General features: G+C 47.9%; 1 protein-coding gene across 1 annotated transcript in view; it reads right to left on the bottom strand.

Moving 5' to 3' along the window:
- PTP4A1 (protein tyrosine phosphatase 4A1) overlaps positions 1-14170 on the bottom strand; it is a 202393-nt gene that overhangs the window by 143788 nt on the left and 44435 nt on the right. The window contains exon 2 of the mRNA XM_069606190.1: positions 1726-1818. Within this exon, the coding sequence (XP_069462291.1) occupies positions 1726-1818 (93 nt within the window). The remainder of the gene's footprint in view (positions 1-1725; positions 1819-14170) is intronic.

Raw genomic sequence — 14170 nt, 5'->3', positions numbered from 1 at the left:
ATCTGCTCACAAACACACTCCATACGTGGACCAATCATGGACCATGGTGGTCCCAGTCATTCATAGCACTCCAGACCCTCTGCACCCAGAATGTGTATTGGAACCAGACGTTCCAGCCCACATCCTGGAGGCACATAAACACAAGGCATGCAGAAGCCCGCGAAAGTATCGGGATTCGCAGGAAAGTGCATGAACAAATAAGGACCTACCCGGGTCGACTCGACCTGGGGAAGGGGCAAGATGGCCAAAGGATAAGACAAAGAACCTTGTGGCATGGCCATTTTGGAGCCAGGCAATCCTATTTGTGTCAAACGCGGTTAACATGGCAGGAAAGGGTTAAAAAGAATGCAAAACGATAGCTGCCACCAGTCCTGTTCATGACACATCTGCACAGTTCATAAAAAGTCCAGCAAGCGTTTCTAGGGCCTTAGGAAAATAACTATAGACCCAAGTGTGCTGCATGGTAAAATACATTGCACACTTGTTGCATGTTGCACAAAAGCTGCAACATGAGTAAAGGACTAAGGGAAACAAAGTGTCCCAGTACTGACTGTCTTAAGGGCATGTCAGTTTCCCCATAAAAAGTGAGCGAAAGCCCAGATAAGGGCAGCTTAAGGCTGTGCTTCTTTGGCAACGTGGGTCAATGGTGTCTTAACAGCAGCAAAAGGTTAGGGGGTTGACACATGGAGGCAAAAATACATACAATTATGAAATCTTTCCTAACGCACGTTTCCCCTGCACGTCGTGTTTTACTGAGCGTGCAAGATGAATGCTGTTTACAGAGTGCAACGCATTCAACACCATAGAAATGCCAACTTGGTGCAAATACCAAGTCTGTGCCGACCAATAAACATTTGTTGGACATTTCAGACACCTTTACATGAGCACTGACTTTATGAGAACACTTCAAAAATGGTTAGGCAAGTCTCTAGCTAGATAAGATAAACATACTGAGACAGAGTTTAGCTTGGTCTGGGCCTAGTGTGATTGATGGGGAAGACTGCAGAATGGGGCTCCCCATTTGTGACTTCTTCTGGGTCGCAGTCCCTCTACCAGACAAAGTTTCAATATGTCCTGTAAGGAACATGTGTTAAAGCCCTCTGCTTGCTTTTCCGGTCTCAATTGCGTATGCTGCCCAACGACAGCCATCAGGAAGTGTTTTGGGCTCAAGTTGTTTACAAGCAATGTAGGTAATCACACAATCTACTTTGGCATCGTCACAGAGGGTGTATGCATCACGAGTATTGTGCCAAGGAAGAAGTATTGCATGGTGGACAGATTGAAAGGGAATTTTCTCCATAGACAAACAGTGCCGGGAGAGCGAAACGGTACAATTAATATTGAAGTGCAAGATTCAGTAAGGAGTCTCCCTACTTTATGCCCAGCTGCCTGGCACGGAATGCCTCATCACTTCGGGATTAGCCATTAACACACTGATGTACATTGGAGGAGTCCATATGCAGCACATTACAGGTACGTGTTCACATTGGGTAGGGAACAGTGAGACAGGAACACGCATGACGCTCTTCTACTTTGGGAGTAAACACATTTTACTACTATTGACAAACCACAAAATAGCAGGCTATGCAAAGCAAGTACATTTAAAAACATAACTACATATTAAGCCAGCAGTATCAACGTGCAAGTTGGAACTTTCAGTCACTACTTTAAATAACATGGAATTGTAGATCCAGACATAAAATGGGGTCTTAAGGCTTTACTCACCAACACCTGGATGCCTTCCTTTTCTACTGGAGCAGTGTCATATGTAGCCTCACATACTCTTACCACTGTGGTAACACCATACTTTTTTAGTTCCTAGAGAAAGAAAATAACATTTGAAACTTCCACAAGTCTTGTGGGCCTTGCCAGATGCAGCTGAACAAAGAATGGCATGCAAATCGAGGCAAATGCAAGCCGACTAATGGCTTATTTTTTCCAGAACCACTACTGGTGTAGGTTTCTGGGAAGCCAGCATATAAAAGGTCTTACCGAACTGACTTCGTAACAGGGTAGAACAATATGGCTTACACTTGGGAAATCAGGGATTTGACGTAAAGTAGAATTTACCACAAAAGCTTAACTTTTACGAGAAAGTCAATTTAGACTCCTAAGAAACCATTTGGCCTCAAGTGAAAGGCACCGCAAACTAAGCAAAAACTAGAGCTATACAGATGCATACGGCAAAGGAAAGACTGGGTTATAAAAGAGACCCAATTCTACAGCGGTAGCTATGGCAGAGGGCTGCAATTTAACTCAAGGAAGAAGGCTTTCTGGCAGTAGCTCCCCTCCCCCCGCACCCATAGGTATACCCATTCATACATGAGCTGGCTTATGCAGGCCGTCCAATCACTGAAAAAGGAATCCACATGACATGTTTTTGCAGCCTATAAGGCTGCCCCTAAAAACCACTGAACATCCATGTCCATCCATACAGCGAGTATTGGGACCAGTGTACAAAGTAAGGGCAGCATTTTGTCTACCATCACCCAGCAGGAACACATCTGAAATGTTACACTGGGAAACACTGTAGGATCAAAAGCCTGGAGGAACCCAAGAATAGTCCTTGATTAGGAGCTGAAAGGACTCCATTGCTCAAACACTTCAGCGGCTAAGGTTGTAATCACAAGTCCTAGTCCTCCACCCCCATTCTAAACATGCAGGCTGTTGATTTTTCCAGAGCAATCCGATGAGGGGTATAAAAACAGACAATTTTTCTTTTTTGTTGGAAGCCTATGCGTAGCTAGGACATAGCAGTCCGGCTTCACTCAAAGGAGGGGCGGGGGAGCTTGGGACACAGGATAGGTAAGACAACACAATTCTATTGTAGAATTACACAAAACAGCCATCAGTTCTAATAAATCATTTGGGTGAGACAAAGTAATGGCATGAGGTCAGACCTTTAACACCATCAGTAATGTAAGACCTAGACCGGGGGTTATGGGGGTGCAAGGGCAGAGACCATTCCACTAGGCAGACAAGTAAGCACTTACACGGCCAGCAATCCCCACACAGGGCTCTAAATAGCCAGGAGCTGGGAACTATGTAGCTCCTGCTAGAAGGGCAAGGTAAACTTGACATCAAAAGGATACTAGGAACTACTTTTGACCCTCCCCTAGGCCAACTTCTGAGCCTTGCAGTTCAGTTCCTAGGGGAGTCAGTATCACTGGTTTACTTAAAATTTAAAAAATGCTGAATTTGCATTTACTACACATTCGGCAGTAACATGCCGAATCCCATTATACCAAACAAGGCTCCCCCCCCCCCCCCCCCGGCTCTCCATGTACAGTACAATGGTTTGGGGGATGCAGTGGTGTACCCTGCTTGCATCGAAAGGAATGCGGCAGACAAGGGTTTTGGGCTAAAAAATGTTTTTGCCAAAAACAAAGACACATGCAACGGAAGTACCTAACCACTTAAGGGATAGGAAACTGGGGATACGGCGAGTCAGGTATCTGGAAAGATGTTGAGTAAGCACAGAAAAGGCAAGTATGGTTGGAGGGATTGCCAATAGGGGAATGCAGTAAAGTGTGATTGTGTGATCACTGCACACTGCAGTTTTCAGATCCAACATTTTAGTCTTTGGAATTTCTGGGCACGCAGTGATCACGTAGATCCAGTGAGTCCAAAGTAGGTCACTGCTTTCCCGTTTTCTTGTGCATAGTTTCAACATGCTCACAAAGACACTCAGCCACTTTGGAAGTCTTAAATGTCACACCACTGCTGAGCCAGAGACATGCTCACGTTCTTGAGCATTTTACATAAAAACGACTAGCCGAGGGGCACAGAAAACGACAACGATTTTGTACATAATCTTTGCAACAAGACTGACCTAGAATCCAGTTCCTTTATGGTGAGCACACATTACGTGCCTTGTCCTTGCCCCTTTTGCAGCAGTTTTTTGTCCTCTACAAACTCCTATTCTGATGTGCACATTCATTCTCTTAAATGTACTGGTAAGAGGTTGCACGCATCTGCACGTTTTCCCCTCAAACTTGATCTTAATGCTTGCTCGTTGCCATAAATGTATTAGTCTTCATATATGGCACATATAAGTTATAGCCTCTGCTCGCAAAGTCAGAATCTATATTCAAGTTAATAACACCATCAAATCGGTGTATGGTTCTGACTCATAACTCGCTTTTGCAAAAATCTTAAGTGCATGGGGCAGCTTGTCCACTTAGTGGGGTATTCTGCCAACACTCCAGCCCAACTGTACAGTTAAGCAGTGTACTGTTCACCTCCCTGAAAACCGGTAAATGCTCCAATAAAATATAGGGAGTGAAAGCAACACAATTAGTTCACAGTACTCTCGAGCCTGCTTACACACCGCACCAGAGATGTGTTTGGATCGTGATACCAGTAGAGTACTGCTTGATCTGGAAAAGGTTATGGCGAGCATGCATCTTTTCACCTGGGCATTAATCCAAAATGAAAAACAAAGGATTATACATCTTTTTTGAAGAGTTAAAACCTATTTAGGTTTACTCCTTTAACAAATAATCCTATTCAGAATGGACGTTCAACAAAACAAAAGGTGGTAGCTGGATGGTTTAGAAGGGAATAGTTTCTTACCTGTAACTCCATTTCTCCAGCATTGGTATCTTTCATGGATTCACATGCTTAGAATATTCCCCGTCGTCAGACTGGGACCCCTCGGTACACATATATAGCCTTTTCCAAAGGAAAACTTTCAACACTTTTGTGTCCCATCTACGTCCTTCTAGGACCCGCCAACGCATGCTCCGCAGGCCGTGCTAGTATAAGAGGCCCGCCCCCGCGGCTCCCCTTCAGATTTCAGCCCCTCCAAAGTAGGAAGGGTTAGATTTATCACATACATTACATACGGGGATGTTGGCGGGCGCATGTGAATCCATGAAAGATACCAATGCTGGAGAAATGGAGTTACAGGTAAGAAACTATTCCCTTCTCCAGCATTGGATCTTTCATGGATTCACATGCTTAGAATAGATTGTATAGCAGTAACACTTGAGACGGCGGTGAGAATGTAATGTAACAATATATATCCTCACCCTACTACACAATGCATATCTACCGTAGGGATAAGTTAAGTCATATAACGTTGCCCACATAAAGTATATCGCCCTTAAGAGGGTAGACAACAGAATCTCCACAGGGAGGAGCTTACCTTACTGAAACAGATGGCGCAGGACAGCTCTTCCCATCTGCACCTCATCTGCGTGCTGCCTGGCAAGGCAGTAGTGGCGGGTAAACGTGTGCCGCAGCTTGGCATATGTCCGTCAGCGGAATTCCAGCCCATAACGCTGTTGAGGAGGACATCGACCTTGTAGAATGAGCTCTAGGATGTCCTTGCAGTAGCCTTCCGGCCTTCGAGTGACAAAAAGCAATCGTCGACGAGACCCATCTAGCCAATCCCTGTTTAGAGATTGCTTTTCCTCTCGTCGACGGACCATACGCGACGAACAGTTGCCGAGTAGCCCTGATGTCTTGTGTACGATGTAAGTAGAATTTCAGAGCCCTCTTAACGTCCAGGGTATGAAGAGTTTTTTCTGCTGCCGATGAAGGAGTGGCGAAGAAAGTAGGCAGAACCACGGATGAGTGTTTGTGATATACCGTCGGAATCTTCGGGACGAACATAGGGTTAGTTGCCAGGACTACCTTGTCCTTAAAGAATCTTAGGTAGGGCGGGTCCACGACCAGCGCTTGTAGTTCCGAGATACGTCTGGCTGATGTGATAGCTATCAAGAATGCCAACTTCCACAAAATGAATTTTATGTCGGACGTGGCCATAGGCTCGAAAGGCGGTTTCATCAAGCCTGCCAACACTGTGTTGAGGCTCCACATCGGGGGAAAACGTTTCACCGGGGGAAAAGCTCGAAATAAACCCCGCATGAAGTGTTTTACCAGTCTGTCACTGAATAGAGGAGACGACTGCCTCTTCCTTGTGAACCTCGAGATGGCTGCCAGGCGTACCTTTATCGATGAGGGGGACAATCCCTTTTCTGCCAAGAGGAGCAGGTAAGGTAGAACTTGTTCCGGCGTCACCAACAATGGTTGTAGGCCCAGTTGTCCTCTGCACCATTCACAGAATCTCCGCCACTTATAGGAGTGAGATTTGTTAGTAGAAGGGGCTCTAGCCGCCTGTAGAATTTTTTGCCAATCCTCTGAAATGTCTAAAGCGCCGAACTCCGAAAAGTCAGGAGCCAGCCTGTAAGGTTGAGACTGTCCGGGTCGTGATGCCACACCGTGCCTCTGTCCCGAAATAGAAGGTACGGGACCTTCGGAAACGCTATGGGATGTTCCAGCGATAGATGGAGGAGGTCTGAGAACCACAGTTGCCTCGGCCAGTATGGTGTCACTAGAATCACCCGGCAATTGTATCTGCGTATCCACTGTATTGTTTTCCGTATGAGGGGAAACGGGGGAAAAGCATAGAGGAACATGTCCGTCCATGGGAAGGAGAACGCCTCCCCCCCCCTACCGCCCCTTTTTGCAACATAAGCGCCGCCTCTTGTCGTAGGACTCGGAGGTGGGGCTGTGTCGAGAATAAAGGAGGAAGACGCGGAGGCTTGTCTTTGAATTGCAGCGCATGACCCATGCGAATCGTGTCTAGGACCCATCGATCTGTGGTGATGCATTTCCATCGGTCGAAGTGATGAGACTTGACCCCCCAGGACGTTCCGAAGGCCGTTGTTGGATTGCTTGGTCTTCGTCGACGACTGACCCGAGCCTCGCCGTCTGGAGGCCTGATAATCCCTGCTTCTACGAGCCGACTGGGACGCTCGTCTGAAACCTTGTGAAGAGTAAGAGGGCCTGTTGAATCCACGGTCCCTCGAGGCTCCAAAGCGGGAGTTTCCAGAAGCACCCCTGAAGGGGCGAAAAGAACGAAAATTTCTACCCGTTTGCAGGGCGCCGAGGGACCTAGCAGTATCCGTGTCTTCTTTCATCCCTTTCAGCGCTTCATCAACCTTTTCGCCAAACAGGTGTTCCCCTTCGCATGGCATGTCAAGGACTTTGTACTGTACTTCAGGACGAAAAGTAGTACATTTGAGCCACGCTTGCCGACGAAGCACTACTCCATGGTTGATTTGTTTGAACCCAGATTCTGCTAGGTCAACTGCGATATTGATAGCGTGGTTCGAGGCCTCTTCGCCATCCCGCACCAGTAACATAGCTGCTTTCCGGTGTTCGTCTGGCAGGTGTTCTAGGATAGGGGCTAATTTGTGCCACATTTCCCTATCATATTGAGACACGATTGCTAAGGAATTGGCTGCTCTTACTGTCGTCGCTCCGACCGAGAGCACCTTCTTTCCGAAGGCGTCCTGTCTCCTAGCCTCACTTTCAGGTGGCGTTGAACATTTTTGCTGGACCCTGGCCTTCCTAGCCGCTGCCGCCGACACCACCGAGTCAGACAGAGGCTGTGATGTTAGACATTTTGGAGTGGACTCCGGGGCTTTAAACTTTTTCTCGATCCGTCCCTTTATGGCCGGCTCCGAGAACGGATGGCGCATCGTTTTGAGACCTTCTTGCCACACGTGGTCCAGGATTGGGATGGCAAAAACCGATTTTCTCCTTTGACCCATATGGTCAAAAAGGAAACAGTCTTTCTTCTGCTCCTCCGGAATCAAGCCGAATTCAGAACAAGCTTTCCCCATCATTGCATGGAAGGCTCCCACATCATCCGGGGGAGATGGCTGTCACTGGCTCCTCGTAGACTCCAACTCTACATCCGAGTTCCATGTCGGGTCCCTCGAAGGCGACAGGGAGATGTCTGACCCTGAGTCACCCAGTACAGAATCGGACTCCGACAACTCACCCTCCTCCTGAGCTCGAGGACCATCTTTTACTGCCTGGGGAGCCGATGGGTGTTTCGTCGTCGATCGAGCCGTGCAAGTTTGCTCGTCGACGGAAGGTACAGACAGAAGTGACGATGACGTCCCGGGCTGAGGGAACTGCGTATCCAGCCGTTGAAGGAGCTTCTGAAGAGTATTAAGCACATCCAGAGACAAAACCGTCTGGGGGGTCAATAACGTGGATGATATCGGTACCACACCCCCGTTTGCACTCGTCGCCGTCGTAGTCGACGTGGAAGGCCGTAAGCCTAAATCCGATGGTTGCAGAACCAGATCACCTTCTCCTTCCGCCGAGCCGGCCGTGTCTGGCTGCAGTAAGACCTCCGGGGGGATCGGGTCATAGACCTCGGGCAGCCAAGCCATGGACTGAGTCTCCGTCGACGGGGGAATCCCCACCGCTGCTGCTTGAACTGTAATAGGCATCGTCAATGACACCGAGGTCGACGAGCAAGTCGTCGTCGAGCCCTTAGACTTCGTCGTCGATTTGGATGCCGACTTCCCGGCTGAGGCTTCCCGACTCATGGAAGACCTGGGACGGTCCCCTGAGGAGGATTTCGACAGCGCTAGCCTCTCCCGTCTTAGATGATGATGAGGAGGAGGACTTTTTATGTGATGAGGAGGAACCATCCTGTTTCCTCTTATGCTTGTCCTCAGAGCGCGTTTCAGCTGGCCGCACCTTCTTCGATGGAGGTTCCGACCTACCCCTGGAGGCCGTGGAGCCAACTTCCGAAGCCGGGTAGGCCCCTGCTCCGTCATTAAGCCAGTCGACCAGCCTTCTTTTTCCGTCCTTAAGGGTTTTTTGGGAGAAACCCTGACAAATTTCACATGTATCCGCCGAGTGGTGCGGGTGGAGACAGTAGATACAGTCCATGTGGCCATCACCTTCATAAACCTTTTTGGAGGCCACAAGTTGCACACGGGCGAAATAACGCTTTCCCAGACATAGTTCGCCGGAATTTGAACTTCGCCGAAGCGAAAACAGACAAAAACAACCTCGTTTTCACTAGTATTAAAACACGAGGATCCCACTACTTTGAAAGACGGTTGAAATCTGAGGGAGCGCGGGGGCGGGGCCTGTGTTTATATCATGACGCCCTGACGACGCGGGCACGCATGATACAAAACGAGGTGGATAGGACGCATAAGCGTCGAAAAAGCTTTCCTACGGGAAAGGGTCTATATAATGTACCGGGGATTCCCAGCCTGACGACGGGGAATGTTCTAAGCATGTGAATCCATGAAAGATCCAATGCTGGAGAATGTGGCCATCTGCACCAAGCGAAGTTGGGTAAACAAAAAAAATACAAATTCACAGGCTGCTTTTTAGGGGGGCTGAGGGCCACCCTAAATTGCCAGCGAATGATGTACTGCAACGGGGGGTGGCCCTCAACCCCCCCACCCCAAATGGAGGGCCCCACCTCATGCTACCCTCCCTGGGGACAGATAGGGGGGGGGCACCTCATGCATCCCTCCCTGGGGTCAGATGCCCCTTCCTAGGAGCAGATATCTGCCCCCAAGGAGGGTTACAAGGGGTGCCCCCTTTCTACTTCAGTTGGGGGGGCATCCCCCCCTTTCATTCAGTAAAAAATCCAAGGTGGCTAGTGGCTCCCATACCCCTTCCCCCACCCCCTTTCCCCATCATTTCAATTATTTTTTTTCCATTCCCCTGGGGCAGATGGTCAGCCATCTGCCCCAGGGTTCACATGCATGTGCCCCCAGGCTTTGGGAGCGGGGAGGGGGCTGCTTACTTGAGGTAGCCCCCCCCCCCTCACAAACGGATCCATGGTGGTCTAGTGGGTTGCAGGTATATGTGTGTGTGTCCTTGGAAAGGGGAGAACCCCCCCCTTTCCAAAGACACCACTTTTTGCAAAATCCCTGATGGTCTAGTGGGCCCCCACCCACCTCCCCCTTCCCTCGAATTCCCCCCCCCCTTTTCACCCCTGGGGGCATTGATCATCTGCCCCCAGGGGTCTCTGCCGCTGTGGCCCCATGCCTTGGGGCCACAGGGGAGGGGGGCCGCTTACCTAGTAAGCGGCCCCCCTCCCCCTGCGTCACAAACGGATCTGTATTGATCTGGTGGCATTGCTGCCCGCGGATTGCGCGCCCTGCGCCCGATCCGCGGGCAGCAATGCCACACAATGGGTATCGTTGTAAAGGGGAGAATCTCCCCTTTCCAACGATACCCGCCTCGATCTCCGTCTTGAAATACAGCCAGAGATCGAGGCGGACAAAGAAGGTCTCTTACCTTCTCTCTTCCCCGCAGCAGCCGAAAATGGCTGCTGCGGGGAATTTACTTTCAGTTACACGCCGATGTGCGTTACGCACGCCGACGTGAAACTGAAGGTAATCCAGCCCCCTGGCAGTGAGGGGGGACCTCCCCCTCACATAGCCCGGGGGTTGGATTACAGTTTTGAGCGATCCCTGCTTTGCAGGGATCGCTCAAAAGAAGGTGCCGAAAAGGACAAGCTATCTCGTCCTTGGCACTGCGTGTGCACTGTCAAGAACGAGATACCTCACCCTTGGCACTTAAAGGGTTAAACAAAAAACACAAGTCAAAGAACAAGTTACTTACCCCTGGTAAAGCTATTTCGACTGGATGTTCCTCACACGTATTCCTCATCTTTGATATTCAATATCTAGCTTCAGCTGCTTCGTAAATAAATTTCAGCAGAGGGCGCTGAGTAGAACTACCCGCATAAACAAGGGTTTGAGCGCACAAAGCTTTGAAAGAGCGAAAGCTGTAATAGCATGGGAAATTCTACTGTGGGGTTTGTTGGGAGGGCGATGAGGAATACGTGTGAGGGAACATCCAGTCGAACTAACATTGTTTGTTCATTCATTTGTTATGCGCACCAAACCCATAGGTAAGAGGGCGCAGCCGTATTGAAATGCAAAGCTTATAGTTACAAATATACACCAAGGTGCAGTACATAATTACGAATATGCACTAGGTACAGCGCATTGTAGTAGTTACAGGAATTACATATAATTATAGAGTATACAGAATGTGCAAATATATACCGAAGTAGTCTGGCCTATGTAGTTACAAGAATAAGTCATGAGCATTGTGCAAAGATACAGTGCTTGATCATGTCCTCCATATATTACTAGGGCTCTCAGGTAAGCCAATGTAGCGGGCAGAGAAATGTCAAGGCTAAGGGTCTGTCGCGATGATGTGTTTTATGATATTTTTTCTGAAATGTAAGTAGGGTTGGTCAGCTCTCAGGTCTTGGGGCAAAGAGTTCCACCATTTGGCAGCCTTTACAGGGAAACTTGCCGCCAATAGTGGCACGCTATTTCGGTAGGGTCAGAAAATTAGCATTGCCGGTTTTGGTTGGTCTGTGAGCGATTCTTCTCTGAAGTTTGGCTGTCAGGTAAGTAGGGGCCGCGTTGTTGAAAGCTTTATGAGTCAATGATAAGTGTTTTCAGTTGTATTTTGTTGGCTGTGGATAACCATTTGTGAAGGCGTCTAATAGGGGAAATATGGGTTCTTTTATTTACGCCTAGGGGTGCTCTTAGGGCATTATTTTGTAACGTTTGAAGCTTATGGATAGTCGTTTTATTTGCACCACTGTAAAGAGCATTGCAGTAGTCAATTCTGGAAAGTATTAAGGCTCGAGCTAGGATCAACCAGCTGTCGTCAGAGAGGAATGGCTTGCCAGCTCTGAGTAGTTTGCACGTGTGAGCCGTAGAGGAAGTCTGTTTATCAAATGACAATGTGGAATCCAAATAGAAGCCAAGGGTTTTTACCTCCTTGGAAACTTTAATGGAGTTCCCATCAATGTTGAATGAAGAGAATTCCTGACCTAGTTTTTTTTATGTTGCCTGTGAGCCTAGAATTATCAGCTCGGTCTTATCGTTCAAGCATAAGCCATGGGTGGCCATCCATGCTTTGATGAGAAGATATACTTTGTTCACCAAGCCTGTGTCCTTACTGTGATCCCCAGAAAGCGGGAGGAGAATCTGGGTATCATCTGCATAGTTAGTGTAGGTGATACCTAGTTGGTCCAGATCGTCAAACAAGGGTTTGGTGAAGATATTGTAGAGGATTGGTGAAACGCAAGAGCCTTGAGGGACCCCGCACAAGATGGGGGTTGGGTCGGTGGCTGCCAAACGAGAGAAGACTCATCGTTCTCTCGCTCAAGAAGGATTTAATCCAATTGATAGCTTCTGTTGAGAAGTGGGCAGCAGAGTCAAGGTGTCAGCAGAAGAAATTGTGGTTAACCAAATCGAATGCGGCTGAGAGATCAAGTAGGAGCAGAAGTAGTGTCTTGCCTTTGTCTCTCAGCTTGTCTATTTGGGTCTTTAAATCAATTAAGGCTGTTTCTGTTCCCTGTAATGGGCGGAAGCCAAATTCTCTCTTTACAAGGAGTTTATGCTGTTCGAGAGGTTTCTGAATTTGGATGTAGGCAGCTTTATCCAGTATTTTAAATAGAAATGGGACTGTGGTAGTGGGCCGGTAATAATTAGGGATGAGCGGGTCTAGGGTCGGTTTCTTGAGGAGGGTGAGCACCCAAGACTGTTTAAGGTTGGCAGGGATAGTACCTGTGGTAAAGGAGGCGTTAACAATTTGGTGATGAATGGGGATAATTCTCTGGCAGCATCTTTGCAATTTGAGGGCTTCAGTGACAGGATGATTTTTTCTACTTCCAGGGTAGACATCTTGGAAAAGTTGAAAGTATTACTGTAGGCCAGTGGTGAAGCACTGGTCACGAGACTGTTCGGCGAGTGCTGTAAATTCAACACTTATTTTTTTGCTGAATTTTATTTTGGAGCATGACAATTTTGTTGGCTTAAGACTGTTGGATGTCTGTACACCAAGATTTGTCTTTAATGCAAGTTAGGTGTAGCTATAGGGGACTCAAGTTCTTTAAGTATGGAGAAGAGTTCTTTCATACTAGAATTTGATTTGGCAATGTGCTCATCGTAGGAATTGCGTTTTGCCCGGCAAATTTCCTTCTCATAGTGTGCGGAAAGTGAAGTTAGTTTCGTTTTGTTCTCACTGGAAGGGCAATCTCTCCAATTAGTTGCGCTTTCTTTTTAAAGTGTGAAGGTCTTTGAGTTGTGGCGTAAACCAGTTGTTTAGGTGGGCCATAGGTTTGCTGGGTCTGAGTTTAAGAGGTGCAATTCTGTCCAGAGTAGCGAGCAGGATATTATTGAATTCTTGAACTAGGATTAAGATTTTCTGATAGTGAGTTAAGGGTGGGAAGGAAAGCAGGGATGATTTTCTCTGCTATGATAATTTTTTTTATTTCTGGTTAAACAGGGTGGCGCTATTGGGGGAGCCAATGGGGTGTACCTTTTCATAGCTGGAAGGATGCCAGTCAGTGGTCTGTCCAAGAGAGCAGCAGGATGGATGAGATAGTACCTGTACAATTGTAATACGCTATCCAGTCCAATATTCTCCCTTTCTGGTGAGTGGGTTTGTTAACATTTTGGGATAGCCCTAATATCTTGATTGAATTGGCTTTATCTGTGGCGTTTTTTGTCCGTTTGGTCCATAAAGCCTAGGCTGAAGTCTCCTAGTAAAAGTATTTACGAGGATAGTTTGAGGTTATTGGTGAGTAGATTTTGATGAGGGCTTGCACAAGGTACCAAGTGGACCAGGCGGTCGGTATATAAGGTGAATGGTAAGTGTTTGAGAGTGGTTTATCTGGACTATGACAGAGAGCTTCACAAGATTGAAGCTGATGGGCAGGGGCTAGTCGTAGGCATAGCAGTGTTTTAGATATAATGGCAATACCACCTCCTCGGGTGCCATCACGGTCTTGTCTGGCTATGGTATAACCGTCAGGGATAGCTAGCATGAGTGAGGGTCCTGCTGCGCTATGGAGCCAAGTTTCCGTAATCGCAAGGAATCCAGATTTCCTTCTGTAAGTAGATCGGCGATGTCAGCAGCGTGTACGACAAGCGATCTTACATTGACAAGTGCTCCTTTGGGGGGGCCGGGGGTCTTAGTAGTTGTCTCGTCTAGGTCAGATTTGTTGGAGTTGATTTGGTGTGACTTACGCTTGTGGTAATTGTTCTGAGGGACATTCATGGCCAAGGTGGATGGTGACAGATTTGCATGACAAGGTGTTGGCTTAAGTTGAACGTTAGTTTTAAGGTTAGTGGTCGGAAGGGATCTTCTCATGGGTTCATGTAATTTGGATAATCTGGCTCGGAGCCTATCATTTCTCATGGTCGTGGCGCAAGGTTAGGAGGCATGGGTTGCTGAAGCATGGGCCCTGTTAGGTATAGGTTGGCTCATGGTACTAAAGTTGGTTACTGTAGAAGTTAAGGTTGGCGGGCTGGGGTTCAAAGGAGATGCTAGTGGGAACTGCTTGAAATGTACT

This window comes from Ambystoma mexicanum, chromosome 4p, assembly GCF_040938575.1.
Source record: "Ambystoma mexicanum isolate Mex_15411 chromosome 4p, UKY_AmexF1_1, whole genome shotgun sequence".
In the NCBI taxonomy this organism is placed as follows: domain Eukaryota; kingdom Metazoa; phylum Chordata; class Amphibia; order Caudata; family Ambystomatidae; genus Ambystoma; species Ambystoma mexicanum.
Note: the sequence above shows the minus strand (reverse complement) of the source record. Positions and strands in the feature narration are given on the sequence as shown.